This window comes from Vanacampus margaritifer, chromosome 4 (genome assembly GCF_051991255.1).
Source record: "Vanacampus margaritifer isolate UIUO_Vmar chromosome 4, RoL_Vmar_1.0, whole genome shotgun sequence".
Taxonomy (NCBI): domain Eukaryota; kingdom Metazoa; phylum Chordata; class Actinopteri; order Syngnathiformes; family Syngnathidae; genus Vanacampus; species Vanacampus margaritifer.
The window spans coordinates 15,234,382-15,260,443 of record NC_135435.1 but is presented as its reverse complement, the minus strand read 5'-3'; the positions used below and the strand labels follow the sequence as shown (position 1 = coordinate 15,260,443).

The 26,062-nt window shown below is 38.7% G+C and overlaps 1 protein-coding gene across 1 annotated transcript; it reads right to left on the bottom strand.

Annotated features, from left to right (window-relative positions):
• Nucleotides 1-998: 998 nt before the first annotated feature.
• LOC144051102 (polycystin-1-like protein 2) lies at nucleotides 999-25,902 on the bottom strand. The gene is given in 41 exon segments (XM_077564896.1): nucleotides 999-1,552; nucleotides 1,625-1,756; nucleotides 1,848-1,949; nucleotides 3,605-3,815; nucleotides 4,099-4,259; nucleotides 6,425-6,552; nucleotides 6,625-6,758; nucleotides 6,848-7,178; nucleotides 8,358-8,543; nucleotides 10,160-10,300; nucleotides 10,371-10,467; nucleotides 10,792-11,264; nucleotides 11,358-11,571; nucleotides 12,626-12,852; nucleotides 12,932-13,131; nucleotides 13,228-13,374; nucleotides 14,921-15,099; nucleotides 15,177-15,278; nucleotides 15,393-15,623; nucleotides 15,703-15,893; nucleotides 16,061-16,286; nucleotides 16,997-17,125; nucleotides 17,246-17,366; nucleotides 17,484-17,839; nucleotides 17,917-18,054; nucleotides 18,132-18,311; nucleotides 18,698-18,840; nucleotides 18,925-19,113; nucleotides 19,803-19,947; nucleotides 20,022-20,133; nucleotides 20,271-20,469; nucleotides 20,958-21,093; nucleotides 21,856-21,968; nucleotides 22,078-22,488; nucleotides 22,557-22,789; nucleotides 23,403-23,550; nucleotides 23,684-23,794; nucleotides 24,117-24,302; nucleotides 24,381-24,539; nucleotides 25,139-25,649; nucleotides 25,754-25,902. Coding segments are annotated over 40 exon segments (7,551 nt in total). The 5' UTR covers nucleotides 25,479-25,649; nucleotides 25,754-25,902; the 3' UTR covers nucleotides 999-1,363.
• Between the last annotated feature and the right edge of the window lie 160 nt (nucleotides 25,903-26,062).

Genomic DNA, 26,062 nt, shown 5'->3' with positions numbered 1-26,062 from the left:
CTGACGCGGTTTGTTTCCCAACATTCATTGTGCAGTCCACATGTTTATATATTGTTTCATGAAAAGTGTAAGTGATAAAAACCATAGATTTGTTTACATTATTGTTGCAATCTGATTTATTATAGCTTTCTTCCTTATATTTACACCACACTTGTGTTAGAATTTGGGGAAGTTATGTAGTGAACGCTTAAAAGACTGCAAGTCAAAGTGTTTAATAAACTAATTGAAGTGGATACAACTCTTTCATATTGATTCATGTTTCAGTTTCTTTTATTTTTGCATAATCCCAACATATTTGTAAAATAAATCTAAAATACTAACATTGCTTGTGCTTAAATGTACTCTAAAAATGGATTGGTTTAAAAAAAAAAAAACTACCAATCTAGTAGGTTAAGCTCATATTGGCTTGATTAACCAATAGATTGGTCAGACATTGACCATTCCAGGTGGTTACGGGCATACCAATTTTAGTGGTTAACCAAACAACCAATAAAATTGGTTACAATAGAAAGTAAGTCGATAGATCACTTGGAAATATATTTCTTGTACCAATATATTGTATTCTAAATGTATTTATTAGTTATTATGATTGCAATATATTTATATAAATGGTGATAAAAATGAAAATGTGTGTCTAGATAGATCACTAGGTGTGACCAGCTCAGTGGCCTAGTGGAAGAGTGTCTACCTTGAGACTGGGAGGTTGTGGGTTTAATCCCTGCCTCCTTTGCCTCCCTGCTTGACACTCAGCATTATCAGTTGGAATTGAAGAGTTTGATTGATCACCAAATGATTCCCGAGCGTGGCCCCTGCTGCTGCTCACCGCCCCCTCAGAGGATGGGAATTGAATTCCACTTAGGTACGTGTGACAAACAGTGGTACTTCTTTTCGGCAATCCCGCAGGTCACGGGATTCCCGAAAAAAATGGCTCGATCACCAATATGTATTGATTGAAAAGTGTTAATATCAGTTTTGTGTTCCACAATAAAGCCATTCGATTATTGGTGAATACATTTTACTCTACTGAAGTGCAAGTTAGTGGTTTACAGAATGACAACAACATTTTCAGGAATTCAACGGTCTCACAAAGATGCACTTTTGGCAAAGATTATTCTCAACAACAGAATCACGATCATGACCAAAGTTGCCTTTAAAAATACAGCAGCATAAAAGCAGCGCTTCAATGCATACGATACATATCGGTTCCTACGTTGTCTAATTAATTCAGGTTCACTTACGTTAGACAGATACGAAGAATATACAGTAGTTGATCAATAACGTACTTAGCAAAGAATGACGCAAACCATGAAAAGCAACGACAGAGCAAAGCACACACAGTGTGACAGCATTATTATAATGTTGACTAAAGTAGAACATAAGAGTCCTTGTCATCACCACCTGGAGAAATTGTGGAAATTCCGTTATTCGAAGCGCATGAAAGTCCGGCCTTGTCGGTCAGGCCGTCGTCACCTTGCTTACTCTTGCATTTGATTCCAAACAGACTGCCAAGTTTCATCATCATCATGTCCACAATCTCTTCCTCCTCAGATGGCTGCAATAAATCACAATCAATTCAGCGCCAGTATCAGGACAGAGCTACATTTACTCAGAGGGAAGGCGTTACCTTGTGATGTATCTGTTCTTGACTAAATGCCACAAGGATGACAGAAATGAAGAGGTTGAGCACCACAAACGTCATAAACACGATGCAGGAGCCGATGAGGAAGGCACCCAGGATCGGGTTGTAATTCAGAATCTTTCAGATACAACAACAAAAAAAGACAATGATAGAGTATATTGAGATGCAGCTATTATTATGTCACAATCTGAGTGAGCCGGATTTTTACCTCATCATAGTTAAATATGCCCAGTTGCAGGCTGACCATAGTCTGGGCAGCATCAAATAGAGTGCGATAGGAGTACAGCTTCCACCCATACATCAGGTTGGACTGGAAAACAGAATGACAACATTATATATAGGCCAGGGCTGCACAATTACATCCAAATGATGATCATGATTATTTTTGATCAATATTGTAACCACGATTGGTAACCACAATTATGGGAGGGAAAACATCAGTATTTTTGCTCCACTACTTTTCAACAAAACACTATTTAGTAGGGGTGTGATTCGATTCGTGTCACGATTCAAAAGTCAGGATTCGATTCGATACCGATTAATCCCGATACGAATCTAAAAATGTATTATTGCGAATTTTTTTTAAACTCAAATTTAGAAAATACTAATCAGTAAACTTGTACATGTACACTGTAAGATTTGTATGAAAATGTATTTATTTATCTGAAAATTCAGGCTTATAACTGAGCCTCTGCATTTAGCAAACAGGTTGCAGTCTGTTTCATGTTTGAACAGCACTGAAATAAAATATTAAAGCTTAATGTTCCATTAATATAACATTCTTCCATGCTTAATGTCCTAACCCTAAGTAAGACGTTTTGTTGAATATTTCCATTAAAAATTTATGTTTAAAAATAGATTTTTGCCACATATTGAATTGATTCGAGAATTGCGTGATGTAATATTGCGATATATTACCAAATCGATTTTTTTCTAACACCCCTATCAAAGACAATGAAAAATCAGACAGGGTTTGCATAGAGCATTTTTTGTTTAAAGCAACAAAGTCAAAAATACGCATTGAATTTTGTTATGTAAATGTTTTACTTTTTATTTTAACTTCATTTGGATGTGACCCCATTCAATCGTGTTCATCCCTTAAAGAGCCACTGCATTTAACAAACAGGTTGCAGTCTGTTTCATGTTTGAACAGCACTGAAATAAAATATTAAAGCTTAATGTTCCATTAATATAACATTCTTCCATGCTTAATGTGTAAATCATAACATTTTGTTGAATATTCCCATAAAAAAAATTATGTTTAAAAATCGATTCGGCCGCATATCAAATCGATTTGAGAATTGCGCGCTGTAATATCGCGATATATTGCCGAATCAATTTTTTTTCTAACACCCCTACTATTTAGACCGTTTTCAGAGCAAAATTAAACTATGAATTTTACTTCATTTCAGAATAAATGATAATTAAAAAAAAAAATACAGAAGAATTTAAAAAATTAACCACAGGCTACTGAATAATATGCTATTATATTATGTGTTCGCCCCCTGGTGGTTGGCTGACTACTGGTTGTGCGTTTGATTAGAGGTGCAGCAGAGCCTCCATTTTAAATATATGCATTAGTAATTGTTATAATAAGTTCTAGTTCTTTGTAATTTAACATCCTTATTAATTATTTTTTTCATATTTCTTTTCAGATAACCATGGCATATAATAAAGAGAACCATACACTATTTATGACATGTAAAATTAGTTGTACTTATTCAATACTATTGTTTACCGGTACCTACTTTTGCAACCTCTCCCTATACTTATTATTTTGTAAATAATCTATCTATCAGATAGCTGTGATGTCATCAAAATAGTTCTCAAAACCCTTAAGGGAGATACGTATTTTCATAGCATCTAAAGATGATCATGATATGACTTTTGGGGTTGCTTTGTTCACAGAATGTCAACAAACTAGAAAGAAAAACATGATCTCTTGCAGTGTGGGAAACTGCTCACAGCGATAGAGTAGGCCAGAAACATGATGGTCATGACCACCAGGAAGCCGGAGATATCAGCCCAGGCTCGCTGGAGCGTTGCCGTGATCATGTGCAGCTTAGGGTTGAGTCTCAGCAGGTGCCACAGTTTGATTGTGGCCAGCAGGACCAGGAAGGCAATCAAATAGCCCAGCACGGCATCAGCCTTGGCTGTCTCGTGGAAACTGGCAAATCTGGAGACAATGCAGCATTATTTTACTATTAATAATTACATTTGAGTTAGATAAGACTTTTATCTTTTCCGGTGTGGCAGCAATATACTTCTGTAATATAGTCACTTAAAAAAAATAAAAAAAAATAAAAATAATAAAAATAAAAATAAAAAAATAACTTCCACAGAATCCTCACTTACTTTGCTTGTGCAAACAACATGAACACATTGAGAACAACAGGATTTGTATTTGTTACATTTGAAGATAAGAACATGTCCAGAGTGCCACAATGCATAAAACTTACTGGTCTTTGTGATTCTGGTAGTACTCCATGTCTCGCTTCCCAAGCAGGGTCCTCTTGATAAAGACGGACAGCGCGCTCCAACTCAGAAGTATGATCGCCAGCTCAAGCAGATTCAATTTACTCTTGAAATAAGCCCATCTCTGCTGCTTCATCAGCTTTGCCTGTCGGCACATTTGATTTACGGTGGAACCGTGACATACAAATTTAATTTCTTCCATGACCAAGCTCATAACTTAGTTTAATCGTTTGATTTGTTTCTCAAACCAACTTGTTCCATTGAAATTAATTAAAGTGACAGTGTGTGTTATTTAGCGCCATCTCATGGTGAACTAATCGTATGCGACGATTTTGCCTCAGAGAGACCCATTTCGAAAGGCTACCACCGATTACTGCAGAGGGAGCGGGAAGCAAGAGTGGCTAGTGGTGGTTACTAGACCTACAATTATATTAACTCATTCACTGCCATTGACGGCTATAGACGTCAAAAAATCATTTGAACTATTTCTATTAATTTCATATTTTTTCCACTTTTGTTAACAAGAGTATGAAAACCTAGAAAAAAAAATTGTGTACATTTAGAACATGTATAAAATGTGTGATTAACTCATTCACTGCCATTGACGGCTATAGACGTCAAAAATTCATTTGAACTATTTCTATTAGTTAAACATTTTTTCCCACTTTTGTTAACAAGAGTATGAAAACCTAGATTTTTTGTTTATTGTATTAGAACACAAACAAAATTTGTGATTAATCATGAGCTAACTCGTGAAGTCGTGATTAATTACGATTACAAATTGTAATCGCCTGACGCCCCTAATTTTTTATAATTTTTTCTTTAAAAAAATTTTTTTTTTTTTAAAGAAAATTTTTTTGTTTTTTTTAAAAGAAAAGATTATTAAAAATTCATCAGGCATCAGGCAATTGACTTCCCTATTTAACTCACAATTAATCACAAATTTTATATCTGTTTTCTAGGTTTACATACTCTTGTTAACAAAAATGAAAAAACAGTTAAACTAATAGAAATAGTTCAAATTAATTGTTGACGTCTATAGCTGTCAATGGCAGTGAATGAGTTAATCTTGAGTTAACTAGTGAAGATTAATTTTTAAAATTGTAATTAATCGCATAACTTCAATAGTTAACTCACAATTAATCACAAATTTTATATCTGTTTTAAATGTACAATAAAAATGTTTAGGTTTTCATACTCTTGTTAACAAAAGTGGAAAAAAATGTGAAACTAATAGAAATAGTTGAAATGATTTTTTTTATGTCTGTAGCCGTCAATGGTAGTGAATGAGTTAAAAAAATATAGATATATAGAACATATTTTTTGCACATTATATCATGAAATTAATAGTCGCTTTTAAAATGAATTATTAATTCACCACTAGATGGCGCAAAATAATACACACTGTCACTTTCAAATGCCATCAATCCGTTTCAGCATCCCCAAAACAACACCATGTTTTGTTAAATATAATGTAGGTACATAATGTAAATTATGAGAAGTGAATAAAGGGGCCACCAAAAGATGAAGCTTCCACGCACCTTTTGAATGTGTCCATTCTTTTAAAAATCCGTTGGGTTACCAATATACATTCATTCATACAAAAGAAAAATATCGCTCTTTGTTGAAAAAATATTAATTTAAAAACAGAATGTATACAAATAAACTGGTTTTATTCAGTGTAATCAAGCCGAATTCACTCATACACACACACACGCACGCACAACAGCGCTGTGATTCTCAAAGTGTGATATGAGTACCACTCCCTCTTGTGGTAAGTAAAAGAATTACATAATTAAATACTATTAAAATTTCCAACATTAACTTATGTACAATAAATGTGCTTTTTAGGACTATAATAAAAGCCTCAGTAATTCACTAAGTGTCTTTTAATTTTTGCCATTATGGTGGTACTAAATAAAGCTAACTAAATATTTTTTTCAGGTGATATTGGGTGTAAAATGTTTAACAACCACTGCAATGGTGTGTATTGATGTGTGCCTTGAAGGCGGCGTGGCCAAGTGAGTGACATCAGAAGCTCTGACTGACTGCAGCTCAGGTTGGCAATTTACCACATAGTTCAGGATTAGAGTGTGCTTAAAGCTCCTTGTGAGTGCTTTCATTTTGTATTTACAATTGTGCTCACAAGTTTGCATACCCTTAGGGTATGTAAATGAGCATAATTTTATGTGGTTGGATGCTTATCTCATTCAAAAAAAAGTGTGGGAGCGAACCAGTGAGTGTGGATCTCCCTTTTTTTTCCATTTCGCTCAAGCAAAATGACTGCAAATACACCTTCAATATACATACCTGAACAAACATGTAATACAGAATGAAAAGGAAGTAGATAGCTTCAGAGGCCATGACAAAGATGTGGAGGCCCCCCGTCGATTGGTAGAGGCGAACATTCTGGAGCTCACTGCGGAACTGGAAAGCTCCTGATGTGAAACGGGGCAGACATTTAAAAACATGAGGTGTTTCTGTCTCGTTGTGGATTGTCGCCACTTTACCTATGGCGGTGGTCTCGAGCAGGAGCGTGACAATGCAGAAGAGGTTGACGTTGGCGTTGTACACGGTGAACTCCACAAAGATGGCTTGGGTGTGCGCGTCAAACCAACGGTTATCATACAGATACTGGAGAGATCTGGCGGGAGTACATGGTTGATTTACACCTATTATATATCCTTCAAAACTTTATGCATGATGTTAAAATGCACAAGTAGTTTAAACTACCTGCTGGAGTTTTCTAAATATGGTCCGAGATCCACCACAAAGCCTCCACCCCGGTAGAGCGTCGTGCTTCCCCAGATGGGGTAGGCCCTCAGTTTACCCTGGGACTGGTACTTCCAGGGACTGGGGAGGTTCGCTGATGTATTATCGGCCTCAGAGGAAGTCCAGCCTGGGCTGTAGGAGCCCATGTCCTCGGACTCCCATGAATACAGCGAGTGACAGTCGTGCACGGAATGCTGCATGCCACGTGCCACGTGACAAGAATTTTTCTGGACCCTCAGCTGGCGAAGACGAGCGTTACCCACCAGCTTTGAGTTTCCGTCCGTGATGTAGCCTGTGACCAGCAAAAAGAAAAACACAATTAGTAATAGGATTTACAATTATTTAATTGTTTTTTCCCCATGCGAAATTCTCAATCTGTAGTCTAGAATGACATTTTTTTTACATACAAAATTGGGGAAATATTTCAAAATGGACACGTGCAAAAGCGTACAGCACCTGGTACTGCCATCCAAGTACTGACCAGGCCAGACCCTGCTTAGCTTCTAAGATTGGACGAGATCGGGCGTTCTCAGGGTAGTATGGCCATAAGCAAAGAGAAAGCCCACAGTTGATTCCTTTATAGGCTACGCTTAGCCCAACTTGGCGGGATAAATCCTTTTTGCAATTCTTTTATTTGGTATTTGAAGGGAAAATAACCATGCTTTGATATGTCCTCATGTAACCTCTTATATAAGGCTATGTTGTTGTCCTGAACTGTTGTACAAATCCAGGTGCCCAACAATTTGTAAATAAAGGGCGGAATCAACCTGGGAACTCTTCCTTGTTTATATTATAGTCCTCCCTGCTTCGGAAACATGTTTTTGAGGGTGCCTGGGAGAGGGCTTGGCCAGCCCGGTTTCTCACGCTCACAACTTTTTGTTAACGAATAAAAGACGGAGCGGCACACGGTGTGGGTAGAGTCAGCTGTGGGATACGTACGATCGCCCAGCCGTTTAGCAACCCGTTCTACCCGGACCGTCGGCTCTCCGGTCTAGTGTCAATGTAAGCACTGATGATGATCATATTATGCTGCTTAGCGTTGAAGTGTGTTGATTGCTGTTTGCGGGGAATAAAAGGCACATTTGTTCTAGCACAGCATATCAGTCTCTGTGTATTCATTGTTACCGCCGATCACTCACGATCCTGCATAAAAATATAAAAGTGAAGTAGTGTTTTCCACAAAACAGTATTCTACTCCCTTTTTGCACATGCAAGGGACACAGATTCTTGGCTTTTTTTTTTTGCAGTTAAATGTTACTGAACAGCTAGACTACGTGACATCTTGAGTCTTTTGTGATTGAAAGTTAACTTTTAGGGCTCCAGACTAACTTGTTTTTACTACGAGCAATGCGGCATCTAACCTGACATTTTAGGGGCGCAAGTATAAGCTTTAACATTTTGTGAGTAGTGTATAAATCATACCCCGAAATGTATTCTCCATTTTGCCACGTTAACACCAAATTAGCATCACCTGGGTGTTGTCCAAACAAGTTGCTGAGCAGGGTTGTGTTAGCCCAGTTGAACACATCTTGTATGCTGATGGTGTCGGCGATGCCTTTGCTAAAGCTCTGGCGAATGTGCTGGGTCAGGAAGTACGCATTGGGATCCCGCTGTCCGTACGCCACCAGAAGCAACATCCACATGAACCCCATGTAGGCTGCATGACAAAACATAAGTATAACTGTTCTGTGACCATACTCGTAGCTCAAACGTGTTTATTAAATAATTTTCCCCCTTAGAAATGAATGGAAACCCCTTAATCTGTACCAGACCTGCCCTCCCCCTAAAAAGTAATGTTTTTAACCCTGGAGAACCCACGGGGTCAAATTTGGCCCCTATAAATTCTGCTACTCAAATAACAAAGACCTTTTTTTTTTTTTTACAAATTTAACTTCAAAAGTCCAGAGTGCCACTTCTGACCCCTGCATGGGGCCATCTAGTGGATGAATATTGCACTTACATGAGCCAGAGTGGTGGTGACAAGATGGCTAAAATGCAACAAATAAAACAAATAAATTATATTGTTCACTGTAGCTGGCTATTTGATTGATTATTTTCTTAAATTCTAAATAGTTTACTGACAGTTTTTGTTATTCAGATTTTTCGAAATGATACCCCTAAATCCCAAAGGGTCAAATTTCGCCCTAATCCTAAATTAGGGAATAAATTGAAAAAACATATATTTTGGTGTTCAGTGAATTTATAGCAGTCATTTAATGTATAATTCATAATTTTCCAAAGAAGAAAAGGGTTCTTGGGTTCTCCAGGGTTAATAATAAAAATAACACTCTATAATACAGTACTGTACTTTATAATAACATACAGTATCAATCCATCCATTTTCTTAACCACTTGTCCTCACAAGGGTCACGAGGGGCGCTGGAGCCTATCCCAGCTGGCAGGGCTACACCCTGAACTGGTTGCCAGCCAATCGCAGGGCACACAGAGACGAACAACCATCCACACTCACAATCACACCTACGGACAATTCGGAGTGTTCAATTAACCCACGCAAACACGGGGTGAACATGCAAACTCCACCCAGGAAGGCCGAAGCCTGGACTCGATCCCGCCTCCTCTTCACAGGGAGGCAGACGTGCTAACCAGTCAGCCACCGTGCCACCCGTAACATACAGTAATGGCAATTAAATAGACTGCAAAGAATGAAAGATTTGGCCGCATTTTTTTTGGTTTCATTTCAATAGACATTGTGCTGCTCCTTCTAGTGTGCATGCCTGGGCCACTTGGTATAAACATGCATACAGATATACGAGTACATTGAGTCAGGATAAATAATTTAATGCTTGGGATTATTGTTATGTTGTCTGTCTGCATGTGTTCTTTTCGTGTAAAAAAAAAAATATTCTGTTTAAAAATTTAAAACTACCGCAATGTTGATGCTAGTTTGAGCCCATCTTTGGCATTTCCCATTATGTGTTAGCATGAAGATAGTGGATTTTAGTAAGCCAAAGTTAAGTCGATAATATGTAATTTTCTTTGTTTTATGTAAAGTTTGACAGTTAACTGGGAGTGACAATAAACCGCTCACTATCTGCCAAACTGCTGCTTGGTATGAACTGAGTTGAGTTGAGTTCACTGCGTCTTTCAGTGCTTGCATCAAAAAATTTTGTTCGCAAGTCAAAACATAAAATCAGCTGAATAACGGCTCTTATTTCGTGTCACCTTTTAAGGGCATATTGTACAGCAATCTTTTATTTCCTGATTAAAAAATAATAATAATAAAATAAAAAGCAAAGTAGTGTGTGCTCCTACCCAGAATCTCCTTAATGAGAGCAAAGACTTTCTGCTCTTTAATCATGTTGTTCCTCATCTTCTCGATGTCCGTCGGAGGCGGTGGTTGGTAGAAACTGCACGTGCTGTCTCTCCGCGCTGCTCGCACCCCATCAGGATCATCTTAGCATCACAGTAAAATCATAGTTTGCACATAGCAGTTCAGCACAAATGGAATGCACCGATAAGATACCAGAATTCTTAAGGCTGTCGTCAAGCTGAGGCTCTCCGTATTCTTCCTGATCCACTTTCTTCAGAACAAGGGCGAAGAAAGCAGCAAAGCCAAGAACCTGTAACAGATATTTGCTTGAGTTATCTCACAAAAGTGAGTACACTCCTCACATTTTTATAAATATCTTTTGTAAAGTATCTTTACATGGGGCAACACTGAAGAAATTATACTTTTCTACAATGTCAAGTAGTCGGTGTACAAAAGTGTAAATTTACTGTTTCCTTAAAATAACTCAAAACGCAGCCATTAGTGTCTAATCTAATGGCAACAAAGGCGAGTACAGCCCATATGTTGTTATTTACAGTATATAAGAGAGACCATACAAAATATTGACACTTTGGGGCCAATTTGGACATTTTCACTTGTATTGTGTTGTCCTCACCTTAAGAGGTTGTGTAATGAACAAGCTTTCAAAGAAGGACACCACCATGGAGATCAGCCAGCTTATAGAACGATCTTTCCCATAGGTCAGCCCATACATCATGGTAAAATATCCAGACACACCGCTGGTTGCTATCACCAAAATCCAGCCTATAAAGACAAACCACCACGGCAGCCCCCCTTGACAACATTTCTTGCCAGTGCCTTTGCTGGCACTCTCTTCTGGACTGGGACTACGCTCCGATTGTTCTCCGTCAAAGCTGTGTGACGGCAGGTGAAACTCGAGCAGGTTCTTCATCCCCTGAACTTGCTGCATGGCTTTGTTGTAGCTGTCTGGGTTTGGAAATCGGGAAGATCCCAGGAAACCCAGCTTCTTCTCAACGTGACGCAGCTGCCTGTATAGATACCTGCTGTTGTTGCTCTTCTTCTGAACCCCATCCGAGGTCTTCTCTGGACTGCCCCAGACACTCTTTTCTGCACATTTGGAAATGTGTAATTTAGGGTTTTACAAACCTGACTGTATTCACGGAAGATAAAACGAAAGTATTTTCATATATTGTGGCTTACCTTGAAGATCAACTGCCCCTAGACTGAGGATGGAACGTTCTCTTTTGGCGGTATCGGTGTAAAAGTCAGAGGAAGTTCGGTTTTGCTGCCTGATGATGTCTTCCACAAGAGACAAAAGGGTGTTGATATCAGTCTGTTGACCAGGTCGTAGGTCCAAATGAGGCAGGGGACTCTTCATGGCCTTTGATAGCGACTGGGCTATTCTTTTTATGTCCTGATGGAGAAACCAAGAAAAGTTGAGAATATTTTTTATACTAGTTCTTACCTGCATGAGTAGATATTTATATCTGTATATAGTGTAAAATCAAAACCTTATTTTAATCAATATTTGGTGGCTACAGGTCAATTTAGTTGCATTGGGAATTAGAAGGGCAGTAAACCACAAGATCCAATTAAAAGCGCTTTGGTGGGGGGTGGGGGGAAGCTCACTTTGTGTCAGTTATAATTTCGTCGCAGAAAGATTTTTGTCATGTAAAATTTTTTTCAGACAATAATGAAATGAAAACTAAAATAGAAGCCATTAATTCAGATGACTAAAATGAAAACAACACAGTGATGAAAATTACATACAAACATAATACATTCATTGTGCAGATGAAATATTAATCTCAGGCACTTTTTGTATTTAGGCGAAAACTAAGTTTTAAGGCATGTTGTCAGTTCAACATGTTTCATTGAAACAAAGTTTAATAAAGACACTGTTGTGTTAAATGTGTCGTATGTGTGTGTAACTACAGCTCCACTCCTTTGTTTCCTGTCTTTCATGATTGGACAAAGTGATTAATCCAGGTGTGCCTGAACTCAGTAACCACGGCGACAAAGGCCAGACACACCTGGATTAATCACTTTGTCCAATCATGAAAGACAGGAAATGAAGGAGTGGTGCTGAGTTCAGGAAGTAGTGGATTTGTGCAAAGAACCCATTAGGTGCGTTTTTGTAGGTTTTCTGTATAAATGTTGAAATGTATGCTGAAGGAAAACATTGACTTAATTTGTATTTCGTCGACTAAAATTGGATTAAAACTAAAATACGTTCCAATGACTAAATTATGACAAAAACTTTATGACTAAACTAATTTTAGTTAAAAGACTATAACTCAAACTTTTTCTTGTCAAAATGAACACCGCTGTGTGTGGCTACACAAACTTTGAGAAGCGCAGCAGAGTTCTCTATAATTCATAAAATACATTGCTAAAAGCCACATTCTTATTAAAAAGTGAAAAATTAGGACTATAGAACAATTGACCGACGGGAAACATTGGCTCACCTTCAGCACCGTGTCTGGTGTAATGTCCTTCTGCTCTTTCTGAGGGGAAGATGTCTGCGAGGGAGACACTCGAACTGTCTTCCCCTGCTTAGTCTTGTCCGATTTTGGAGCTTTTTCCCGAGGACGAGTATTTCTAAAGATGCTCACAATGAGGAGATTGATAGGAAACATGATGATGGAACTTTGAATACCAATCATGACCTGTTGCCAGGTAAACTCGATGTGACCTGCAAACACATACACAACGGCTAATTGTGTTAGCGCAGTTAGTTAGTGCAGCAAATGCCGTGTAAAATGAGAACCTACCCAGATCCATGGTCTGCTCTGAGGGATCCGTGGGGATGCCCCAAAACATGATGCTAGTCAACATGGTGCAGAGCAGCAAGGAAAAGCAGCAGGACACCCGCTGCACACGAGTGAAGGTGCTGCATGGGGGTCGACTGATGACCGAGAACCAGATGTGTCCATCACGGAAATCCTTAGCTGTCTTCATGAAGAACAAATTGCTAGAAGGGAAAGAAAAAAAAACATTATTGATCAAAAGGTATGAACCATTTTATTTGTGGATTATGCGTCATGATCACACTGTTAGCTGGTCGGACCTAAATCTCTTGAGATCCTCCTCAGTGGCCACTGGGAAGACCTTGTCAAGGGCGCACTCTCCCACGTCCACAGCAAGCCAGGAGTTACAAAGAAAGTGCCACTTCTGACCACTCTCCAGATCTTGCACCATGACTTTGTTGACATACCTGCAAGTAAAATTAATTTCTCTTAATTTCATATCATTTCTCAATGTTGCCTGTAGTACATGTGGAAGTCACTTTTTTTTTTTTTTGCCCAACAGATTTTAGCCTCTATTGTTCTGCCATCAATCTAATCTCGCTGACCTTTAGAATCAATAGTGCTGGCCGATGTAATTTTACACTAGTAAAATACATTAGTAATATGCAGGCTTGGGGAGTAACGGAATACATGTACCGCCGTTACGTAATCAGATTACCCCCCCCAAAAATGTAACTGTATACCGTTAGTTACAGGAAAAACATGTAATCAGATTACAGTTACATTTATTAAAAATGGGGATTACTTCGAGGGATTACAATTTCTACGATGAGAGAGAGTGCGAAAGAGGGTGAGAGAGAGAGACAGAGAGAGACAGAGAAAAAGAGAGAGAAAGAGAGAGAAAGAGAGAGACAGCGCATGACAGAGCGACAGAGCTATCTATCAATCAAACTGAGGTGTGGTTGCTTTCAGTAACAATTCGAAAACAGCATATGGCCTTCAATCAATCAAACGAACAATCAATCAATCAATCGCCTACATGCTTTTTAATTACACAAGGATTTTTGCTATTTGTAGGCTGCCCGGGCCCCTATCACCCGCAAATAGCAGGGGCACATTTTATAGAATATATATATTGTGGTGATATTTATTTTTATTTTGTCTTCATGAGCATACTCATTATTGGAGTAATCCAAAAGTAATCCAGTTACATTGCTTCATTAGTATGGTACTTGGATTACATTACTAACTACATTTTTTAGCAGGTAACTTGTAACTGTAACGGATTACATTTTAAAAGTAACCCTCCCAACCCTGGTAAAATGACTGCTTCTTAACTAATCAGACTAAAATCATAATTGATAATGTCAGTATTTTTCCATTCTCTAACTGGTTGGTCAAAGCAAGCCAAATTCGACTAGCCACGTGGTATTATTATGTTAAATTTTTTGTATAGCATTGATTATTTTCACAACTGTGACGTGATAGTGGTGGTGTTCAGAGCTAGTACAGGGGAATTCAACCCAAAAAATAATCATTCTTGACAGTAATATGTTCTATGCAGCCCCACTAGTCTAAATATGGTATCCTGGTTGGTAGTACGTTAGTGGAATATGAGTTCAGCAGCAAAATCCAGCAGTTTTTATCAATATCAGAAGGCGGCCATTTTGCCACTTACTGTAGTTGCTCAGGTCTTAGCCAGGCAACAACCAATCACAGCTCAGCTTCAGAAAACAGGTGAGCTGTGATTGGTTGTTGCCTGAGCTCTGAGCAACTGTGATGTCATCTTCAGTCGACAGCAAATGGCAAAATGGCCGCCCCCTGAGATGGATAAACATGGCTGGATTTTGTTGCATAACTCATATGCCACAAGATTAGACTAGTCTTGTCACATATAACATATTATTGTCAAGATTTGATGTCAGATACGTCCTCACTGAAGGCCCAGTAACCAAATGCAGTGCCTGCCTCTGGGTTTAACAGCACAGTCAAGTGATCATCTGAACGCTGTACCATGCAGGGTGTGTGCCTGAATTGTCGTGCCACAGCCTGATGCTTTGCAACTCCCCAAGGGAAAAGTGCGTGGTCACGAGAAACACATCCTCTCCGCCCCTTTCAAATAGAGGCTTCTCAGCATCCGTTAGGTGGTGGGGCTCGCTTTCCCCTTCTGTTCCCAGCAGGGTTATCGTCACCTGCAAATTGATGTTTGGCTTAAGAGACACGAAGATTTCCTTTGTCATGTGTACAAGGGCAGGATCATGTGACTGACCTGTGAAGAAGTGGATGCACCATGGCGATGCCCTGTGCTGACTGTCAGCATGTAGCAGTATTCTGCCAGTGGGTCGTTATCTTCAAGCACTGTTATCTTGACCTTAAAGTTCATACACACATTAGAAAGTATGTTTAGAGTTCTAAATGAACAGTGTCTTAAAAACACAGCATATATACAACCAAAGTTGTATTTTTTATTTTTTTTTAGGTTTACCTTAGCCGAGTCCTGGATGTCTTTCCTGCGAGCCCATACAACCACCAGGAGATAAGCACAGAAAATGGCCCCCACAAAACACACAACCACGGGATTGTTAAAGAAAGTGGCGAAAAGCTCTGCGGTGCGTGACACGTCCACTAAGTTTGGCATGACAAAAAAAGAGCTGCCGAAGAAAGTTAAGTGATTACACAGACACTGAGTGAGCAGAGGTGTCGTGAGTGGGCCAACCTGTAGAAAGAATACAGGAAAACCAGCTGTGGGTGATGCTTTTCAAAAGTCACCTATATAAGACGGTTTTCACACTTACCCTGCAGCCATCTTCACTCCAAGACGACTCTTCTTCATCCCAGTACTTGCACTGGGCAGCAATGGTTACAATTGTGACGGTGGCATTAACAGATTTGACGCCTGGTTCTACGATGGGCTTCAAGACAAGGAAGTGCACACCTGTATCTTCTGTTCTGTCTTTCGGACCGAGGACCCAGGTATATTTTTCCTCTGTGGCAAATGGCATTAATAGTCAAATTCATTTGCACGGTGACGTGAGAACTAAAGTTACGTTTATGGCAACATGACAAACTGTATACTGGTCTATAGATGCTGTATTGTTAAGGCTTCATGCCACTGGCTGGATCTGGCTTCTTAAGAAAAAAATGATAACATACCTTCTTTCACATTTTCCAGCGGCATCTGAGTTTTGGCCACGTAATCCTCTGTTGTTGGATAATTCTTGTACCCCAGCAGTAACATGAAGGTAATGTTTTCAGAAGGCTCCATTTTCAGCACCAATGTAACATCAGGTGAGGGAACGTCAATTATTAATGTGCTAAAATTGGCCAGGTCCAGAACTGTACTGTTCTCTTGCCCAACGTCCGGCCTGGGAAGGAGAATCTGAAAACCCCAGTAACGCAAAAACACATTAGCGTGGATTCTAATACACATCAGGGGTGTCAGACGATTACATTTTTTAATCCTAATTAATCGCATGACTTCAATAGTTAACTCACGATTAATCACAAATTTTATATCTGTTCTAATTGTACAATAAAATATTTTTTTCCCAAGTTTTCATACTCTTGTTAACATAAAAGTGGATTTAAAAAAAATATATATATATGGCTGTATTTTTTAGTCATTGATAGAGTAATTTCAAGATAATTCATAAAATTGAGTTAAATTAGAAAGATGTACTGTATGGTAAAAAAAAAACGAGTGCGATATTGGTTTGTGTTGAGGTCATCTTTCTGCCACTAGATGGCATAATTGCATTTGTAAGATGTTCAGTGCATTTTTCTTTTCATATTAAGAGCTACCTAATATTTAACATGAACTAACTTGTGAAATTCTGCACATTTTTAAAATTGTAAAATACAACTTGAGCCCACTCTCCACAAATATATGAATTATTATTCAATTTACTACAGCTAAATTTTGACGTGGATGTGTCTGCTGCATTGCGACTGGAATTTCCCCAGTACAGGTTTTCCAAGTAAGACGCGGTTATTAATCAGGCGTTAGAAAAATTAGTGCCATTAAAGGAACAAAAGATTAAGGCTCTAATTTTGACACCCCTAAGTTTTAATGTTGCTTATTTATACTACCTCAATCTCTTCAGGCAGATTCTTAACAGGGATGACAGTGCCGTTCATTCTTGTGAGAGAGACAGATCCCACCGTTCCCGAAATGTTTCCACCTTTCCAAGAGTACGGGTTCTTTTCAAAACTCATCATCTATGAGATATTACATACAGCATTTATGTAGTAGGATGCAAGCATAATTACCAATGGAAGGCAGATAAAAAAAATAATAAGCTGATATTTTCTCCATAAAATGGCCTACTGTTCGCTTACTCTGACATCCACAGGCTCATCTGGCGAGAGAACATCAGAAGGCAGTGCGGGAAAGGAAAATCTAGAAGCACTGCTCCTCTGGATGTTTATATCCTGCATCTGCATGCTTTCTGGAGACACTCTACAGAAAACGCAAGCTTATTTACAGTTTCAAGATATCAAGATGTCTCAACTACAATCACTGGCTGTGCCGCTAAGAAATAACAATCTGTATATGTTCAAGACAATCCGCTCTTACCTGTTTACATACACACTGATCTGATTCGAGTCAATGATGATCGGATCTCCATTCAACTTTTTATGATTCAACAAGGCATTCTGTACATTACTTATTCCAGTCAGAAGGGAATTGGAAACTTTTTCCTGAACAGAGCATTTTTTTTTGTAGTTGGGACTTTAGAAAACGACAACAAACAACCGCAGCAATTGTCGTTTTGCTCTTACATTTGACGAAGCATTCAAAATATTACTGGCTGCTTCAACAATTGGTGCAGCTCCGTCCACAACTTCCACATCATCGCTATTCCCATCCTGGCCAACACTGATAATGTTGAGGGAAGAGCTCAGGTCAACCAACAGTGAGCTCGCTTCTTCCTAAAGTGTCAACAAAAAGAAGTTGGAGTTGCTCAGACTTTAATAGTACGGGTGAACAATCTAAATTTGAACTGTACCTGGGCAGCTGGACTGAGCTCATCTGAGCGCTGCGTGAGTCCAGCTACGGCTCTGGCAGTCACTTGTACCTCGCGGCTTGTGTTTGACGGGGAGTCTAGCAGAACTGTAGTCATTTTGGTCAGCATCTGCTCTCGGAGCTGGAGTCAAGTGAATGATGCGTTGATATCTCGAGGCTCAAGTATTACAGGACACAATGCCTCTCCTTCCTCCATACCTTCTGCCTTGCATCCTTCTGATCCTCATCAGCGTCGGTGTTGAGCATGTCAGCTACAGAGGTGACTATTTGGCCAAGCGCCTCACCAGAGAGAAGACCGTCCTGCTCCAACTGGGAGACAGTATCTTCTAGAACTGACTGGAGTGCGCCCACAGAAGCACTGGAGTTGTTTTTCTCAACCTTCGAGAAATATATACAGTACACTCTAAAAACAGTTGAGTGAAAAATAGCCCAAATATGGGTCAAAAATGAACCGATCCTCTACTTGGGTCAATTTGTCCCAACTTTGAGTCAAGAAATGGGTCTTTTAGAGTAAAACAACGATCCTTTACTTGTGTAATAAAAATTGGGTTATTTTATATAAGGCAACCCAGAAAATTAGGTCAAATTGACTCTTGAAGTGGATCGGTCCATTTTTGGTCCATAATTGGGTTACTTTTGACCTAACTGTATACAATTTGACCTTATCAAGCATGCAAAATGTTTTTTTAAAAATCCCCCCAAAGAGGTTAGTTTGTCTGTTCTGAGTGTCATTCCAATTTCCATTTCTCATCGTGGGTGATTACCTGAGTGTGAACAGTCGTGGTAACTTCTGTATATTCATTTTTCACAGTCACCACAATAGACAAATTGTAATTGTTCTTTTCGTCTCCAACTGGCAGTAAGATAGATTTCACAAATTCTTTATCACTGCAACGCAGATGTTTGCCTTCAAGACAAATGAGCAGGTTGGTTGGTTATTCATTTGAATCCACAACTGCACACGACACACAGTTAAGTTGCATTTTCTCACCTGTGCCTGTTTTAAAACAATAAAGACAGCCTGAAGAACAGAAAGAACTAGCTTGGCAGGTGATATCGAAGGAGTCAAGCACAGTGCCTGATAGCGGTAAGATGCTGCACGTTGGTTCTGAGGGGACTTGAGTTGGTTCTGGATCCGGTATAGGTAGGGTGTACTTGGCATAACCTCGCTCAGATTTTCCTGTTTTGACAAAGACACATTGTTTAACTCATTCACTGCCATTGACGGCTATAGATGTCAAAAATTCATTTCAATTTCAATTAGTTTAGCATTTTTTCCCATATTTGTTAACAAGAGTATGAAAACCTAGATTTTTTTTTGTACATTTAGAACAGATAAATAAAATTTGTGATTAATTGTGAGTTAACTAGTGAAATCATGCGATTAATTACGGAAAAAAAATACGCCCCAAATTTTTAATAATCTTTTCTTTAAAAAAAAAAAAAAGACTATTAAAAATTAGGGGCATCAGGCGATTACATTTTTTAAAATCATAATTAATTGCATGACTTCACTAGTTAACTCTTGATTAATCACAAATTTTAGATCTGTTCTAAATGTACAATAAAAAATGTCTAGGTTTTCATTCTCTTGTTAACAAAAGTGGGAAAAAATGTTAAACTAATAGAAATAGTTCAAAGGAATTTTTGACGTCTACAGCCGTCAATGGCAGTGAATGAGTTAAAGAGCGTACACAAAGCTATTCTTCAGGTTTTAATAAGACTTGACCTAACTACAAACTGGTCATCTTACAATCCAAGAATTATCCCTGTGTAGTGTGGTTTAATTAAGGGACAGAAATGGACTCCTACTGTGTTTTGTGAACGAATTCCCGGCAATGCAATCAAAAGATGAGTTTAGAACCTCACCTTGAGCAATCACAGTAATGTTAAACAAATTGTCCCTCGAATATTTCAGCTGTTGGCTGTTTACGAGAAACTCCGAGTTGCCTTCTTGCTTCTTCTTCTTCAGTGGCCTCCTTCCTTCTTGCGAGTAACAGGTTTCAAGATCATCCTGGTAAATAGTAGAAAATCTTTTTTGGCAGTGGTCATGTTAATGACTGACAAAAGTGGCAGATTCAGACTTGCCCGCAGTGGTTTTGGATCCTCCATGTACCAGTCCACATCTGGGCACGTCCCCACACAGCTCAGTCTCAGCTTTACAGGGTTGTTCACATTAATTGAAGTGCAATTATCACAACTGTATTTGGAAAGATGAGTAACCAAATAGCAAAATATTAATTTCAAGAATGTACTGCTTATGTCTGAAACCATCACAAGTGCAGCACAAAAGACCGTTTAGACAAAGAATAACTGGTCTAAATGACATGATTTTACCTAACGGAGACATTTTTTAGTTCTTCTGGAACAACACTGATGCACTTGGAAGCTGAAGCTAGGGTGACCCATTTCCTGAACCAGGCTGTTTTCTTCACAGTCAGAGTGTAAACAGCCATCTCAAATGGATCCGGAAGGCACTGTTTGTCAATCACCAAAGTTCCGTCATTTGTTTGGTTGCTGCATTTGCAGTCTCCTCCTGCAAGGGAAGAAAGAGAAGCAAGACAAATGCGGTTAACAGACAGTTTACGTTCATAATGTCAGCAATTAAAAGTTCAAGCCACAACTTTTAGGCAGCATATTTCCAAGTAAGCATAAGATTTAAAAAAAAAAAAGTTTGTACTCAGGGGCCACATTTGATCTTCAAGTCAGACAGATGGGACAGACATATGTAAAATATGTACAATAGTTCATTTCAAGAATAAAATCATCATTCATGCTAGTTGTAATTTATAATGAATTCATAATAATTTTACTAGTATCTATGTGATTCTTTAAGATAAATTAAAGAACAAATGATTTTATGAGAGAAATAAATAGAAATGAATACATACATGTATTTATTTGATCAATTTAAAGGACAGAGTGGGCTGTTTATGACCACTCTTTTTGCATACCTTACAATAAAAGTGGCTTGAAGGTTTCATGTTATTAGACTCTTCCAGGAAGGGGAACAATTGTACTTACTACATTTCCACTTAAATTCGAGTCCTTTGCTGGGCAATGACACACTTCCATTAATGCTGAGGGTGACGTTTTGAGTGGAGTCAACAACAGACTCTGGAGTGGAAATAAGTTTCAAGTCATAGGACTCATCATTACTCTGAAAATGAAAATGAAAGTATTGTAACTGCAATAATAAAGCCTGTATTATTATTACATATTACATTGTTTGTGGTTTACAGAGGTGCTGTTTGTAATTTTGGCTGGATTCAAAATACAGTGGATTTTTAAAAAAAAAAAAAAGTCTACACACCCTTGTACAACTAACTGCTAGGTTTTTGTATTTGTTGTATTTATGGCCATATTCCAAACTAACATATATTTTCCACAAATGCAGCACATCACCAAAAGAACAAAAGTAAAGGCAGAATAATGTTTTGGAGCTGTTTTTCTTCAGTTAGACCTTGAGCAGGAAAGTCAACAAGAACATCTGGACTTTATTTGGGCTTCACTATATACACTTTAAATGGTGGCTAATTTTGAATGTAAGACACCTATGTATTCGCATCTTCATTTTTTACTTATCATCTACAATTTGCTTTTAAACAACTGAGTTCTACATGATATAGGTCACATTAAATGTAAAAAAAAAAAAAAGAAATGTTTTATTTTAGTACCATTTATTTAATATAGCAAAAATCTGGCATTTGATCTACAACCACAACCTAGAATCCTGTCTGACAATGTCAATCAAAATCGATAATTGTCATATTTTTAAAGGCAGAGTCTATAATACAGCAATTGTAAATGAGGAACACAATAGAAGAGGTCACAATGTGGGGAAAGTTAATATATGATCATAAAAGTTAACAAAGTACTCATGCTACTGTCCATTACTATACTGTAGTTGTGCAGGACATACCATGTTTTCAGAGTCAGAGTAGTTCTTGCATGCCAGGAATATGCTCTCGAGGCTCACATTAAAATCAGATGTTGAGAAAGCATTCACAGCTCGCACATTCAATTGAAATGATCCTACATTAAAAAGAAAAAAGTTATTCGGAGGCTGTCAAGACTCACAGTGTATGTATGAATTAATGCTAAATCATGCTTGTTGGGGAGAGAATGAGAGAAAATTGAGTACCTTCAAACGGACTGCCAAAGGTATACATTTGTAAACTTCCATTGAGCATATCTCTAGTCTCGGAGTGAGTGACATTATTGACAGTCAGTGCAAAGAGAAGCTTCACAGGGGCTCCACGCTCAAGCGAGACACCAATAGTGAGGTCACTGGAATCGGGACACTGGTTGTCCGCTGCTATCACTGAGGCCTGCAGCCCCTCAACAGCCTCCAGCAGACACAGCTCAAATTGGGTGGACACCGTTTGGCTGGTGACCTTGTTCGCGGCGTTTAAAGTCAGGTTGTTACAGCCACGCCCAAACTGCTCCACTGCACTTGCATTCAGTGTAATGTTGTGGGGTGTGATCCCTTGATCAGCTGAAGAGTTTGCAAGTAAAAGGTCCTTATATTGAAGTACGTAACTAACGTTGGTACCTGTTTTGAACAGAGAAGTTGTTATTAAACATTAGAACATGTTTAAGCTGCAGTTTAATAAGACTTACCACTCTCCACTGTGACCTGAACATCAACAGGGCCTCCACTGTAGAGCAGGGTGCAGTTACTGCCACCTTCTGACGTGTTGGTGTCATAGCACTTAATTTCTCCTAACGGACCCACCGGCTCCTGAATGCTTATGGATTTTTGAGCTGTCACGTGCCAATCGCTGGTGGAACACTCCACGGTGACCACGAAAAGTCCAGGGGTTTTGAATTCGTGCATCACTGTGCTTTCCGTTCTGTCAGATAATATAAAAGAGGTTGAACAACGCTAACCGTCTATGCTAATGCTATTTAATTTTTATGCCTGCCATCATGCATTATTGGCATAGATAGATGAAAAAATGTATATTATTTGTTGTGTATGAATAATTATTTTACCACCAACTCAGTTGGATACATTTCCTATTGAATTTGCCACTAAGCAGTCACACCCTCAACGTTATGACCACTTGGACAATATAATAAGAGCTGCCGCCGTCCACATCGGTCATAATGCTCCACTTTGAATGACTGTGAGTGAACATAATTTATTTGTTCCATAATTATTTATGCTGTAAAGGCAGAAAATTGTCACTGTCAGGTGGAAACTCCTATATCCGACTACAGTATTGTCAATTTTGCATTTATTTATTTTTCAAGTGTTGAAAATTGCTTGCTCTTTTTGATGATGCAGTTGAACAAACATGCCTTCTTTTTTTTCATTCCTAAAAAGTGATGGTTTAGGAGAAGCAAAGATTCCGCCTGAAATCAGCGGTATACAGCGCTGATATTGGATATCAATAGAGTGCAAGTGGTCATAATATTGTGGCTGCTAAGTGTGTATCTAACGTATTACAAATTAGATCTCACTCTTCCGGGGTGATGGAATCAATAGTGTAGCCATCTCCAGCATTCAGAGCGCATGTAAGGTTCCCCACATAAGGCTGCAGGAGCCACTTGATATTGATAGTGACATTATCAAACACTGCCGCCAATTTGCTCATCAACAAGTGGAGTCCTGAGAAGAAATCACATCACTCAATATAAATAAGCACACAGTTTCATTTCCAAACTTATGAGCTAGACTCGAGATATTCAACACTAACATGCAACTTATATTGAAGCAGAAAAATTAAAGAAGTATATCTGACCATCTTTGCAGCGGTACTCCACAGACAAGTAACTTCCTAACAGAGGACAGGGTTCACCGTAAGATCTGGCATCTGCTGGCGCTTGGCAAGCCTGCAGTCCATGGCAACCGCCTGCAACGACACAAAAGGCCGAAGGAGTAGGTAATGATGTTTCAGAAGTCAAGATCATTTGTCCAATACAGTGGAATCTCCAAAGTCAAGCATGACACAGAATGACTTCAAAACAGATTTTCCCATAAGAAGTAATGTAGTCAATTAACCCTAAGTGGTACATGGAATGGATGGGATTTGTACCATCCGTAAAAAAAAGTATATTTACAATTATTGCAATCCTCTATAAAATTATGGTATTTAATTTTTTTTATATAAACCACCGTAACAGTACGCACAGTATGAACATTTGTTTATTTTTATTATACGTCCATACAAATACCTTTCACAGAGTCTGCGACATCTGTCCAAGTGCACTCCTGTGGAGTTGAGGGTGTGGTGGTGAGTTTGGTCCGACAGTAGTGAATTGTTTTACGACCATAGAAGCTGTCGTCTATCTCTATGACTTGACCAGAGCCGCATTGCAAAGTGGCGTTTTGCCCATCACATGCAATAGATCTCCTCGAATCTGAAACCAAACCAAAAAAATCATTAGGATTGGATTAAGCATAATCCAAAATACTATTGATTTGCTGTGTTTATATACCGAACTGGCAGATGAAGCTAAGTTCCTGAGTACAATTCTCTGACGCTTCCCACCGGAAGCCAGATTTTTTGAGGATATGTCCACAGGTTGCTTGTGCATCAGGCTCATTCAACCATTTATTGTAGCTGACATTTGAACCATCCAGCCATGCCAGTGTAACTAGAATTGATAATAAGAAAGGGGGGGAACCACATTCATTATTCCATTTGATAAAAATAAAAAAAAAACACTTCACATATCGGTATACTCATCCGAAAGGAACATTTTGTGGCTCAAAATTACAACACAGCAGAAAGATGTAGAGCACATTATTGATAGTGACTCATGTTCTGTCAAGGGAATTAAAGAGGAAATTGTAAATCACGGAACCTGACGGTAGGCTTCCTAATAAGCCAATGTCAATGATAAATAATTGTGGGCTCCTTCAGCGACGTACTATATGTTCTGGCTGTGTGTCAACAGATGAACTCAATTATGCTTGTATGACTATAGTAAAAGAGATCATGCTAAAATAGGTAATAGTTATTAAAAATTACTTGATATATGCAATCACAATATGAATATGTATAAGAATGTATATGTATAGTGTATTTACCCACTGTGGGACAACTGAAAAATCCTCTTTCCAAGGCATTAACAACAATTTTTTTTTTTTAACTATTCAAGCCATTAAAACTAGCTATAAGTTGCCAAAAACAAGTGTGGTACACAAAGCTACATTTTTGCAATGACTGGTTAGGTTTAACATGACTTCTCACCCTGTGTGGCAGCAGTGTCCAGAGTGAGGTTTGGCGCAGCAGGCGCCAGTCCGAGCCACCAGTCCTTCTTTGGATCAAGGTGTCTCTGAAGGAACCGCTGGGTCTCATCGTTCAGGATGAAGGCTAAGTGTCCTCCTCCTCTCTCACACCATTTCTGGGCACCAAGGAAAGTACGCTGCAGACCCACAAATTCATAGCAGGAGCCATCAAAGCTCTCCTGGTATTCGGAGCAGGAGACAGTATCTGGTTCTCCTGCAGCAAAGCAAGTCAAGCTGAGAGACAGAAAAAATAAAGTCAGGACCGCAAAAGCAGTCTGGTCCATCTTTGTGCACCTGCACATCACTTGCACTCAATGTGGTCACAACATGACTTTAAAGGACAATGACGTCAGTGGCTCTGACAAAAGCGTGCACTTTACAGTCATTTCTGACATAAGGATAATTTACTCGATGCTTGTCTGGCTTTGTGCTGTGCATATAACTCCTGTTCACAAACAAAGCTGTGGGCTGTTCTGAAAAGAGACAAAAGCCAACAGTCAACACCCAGTAATGGCTCCACAACCTGCAGAGAGAGATAAGAGTGTCATTCTGACCCGCTACAAAATGTTTATTTTACCTTTAAAAGCAGTCAACATTCAGCAGTCTTGTCGATCTTTTGTTGTGGAGACCAAAAGTGTTTTCTGTAAAGTCTACCAGTATTATGATGATTAGTGTCCATTCCCAAGATCTTTTTTAAGGAAGATTTTCCATATCTAAAGGAACAAAATAACAGCAGTGCATGAAAAATAAACTGACAGATTGATCATTTAAAAAAAATGCATCTGTTGAGAATGTCCTGCATTTTTTTTATGGGACCTACTATTTGTAGGATGGATCCATGCATTCTTTTGTGTCTTCTCCTGAAAATACAATACATCTATTTTTG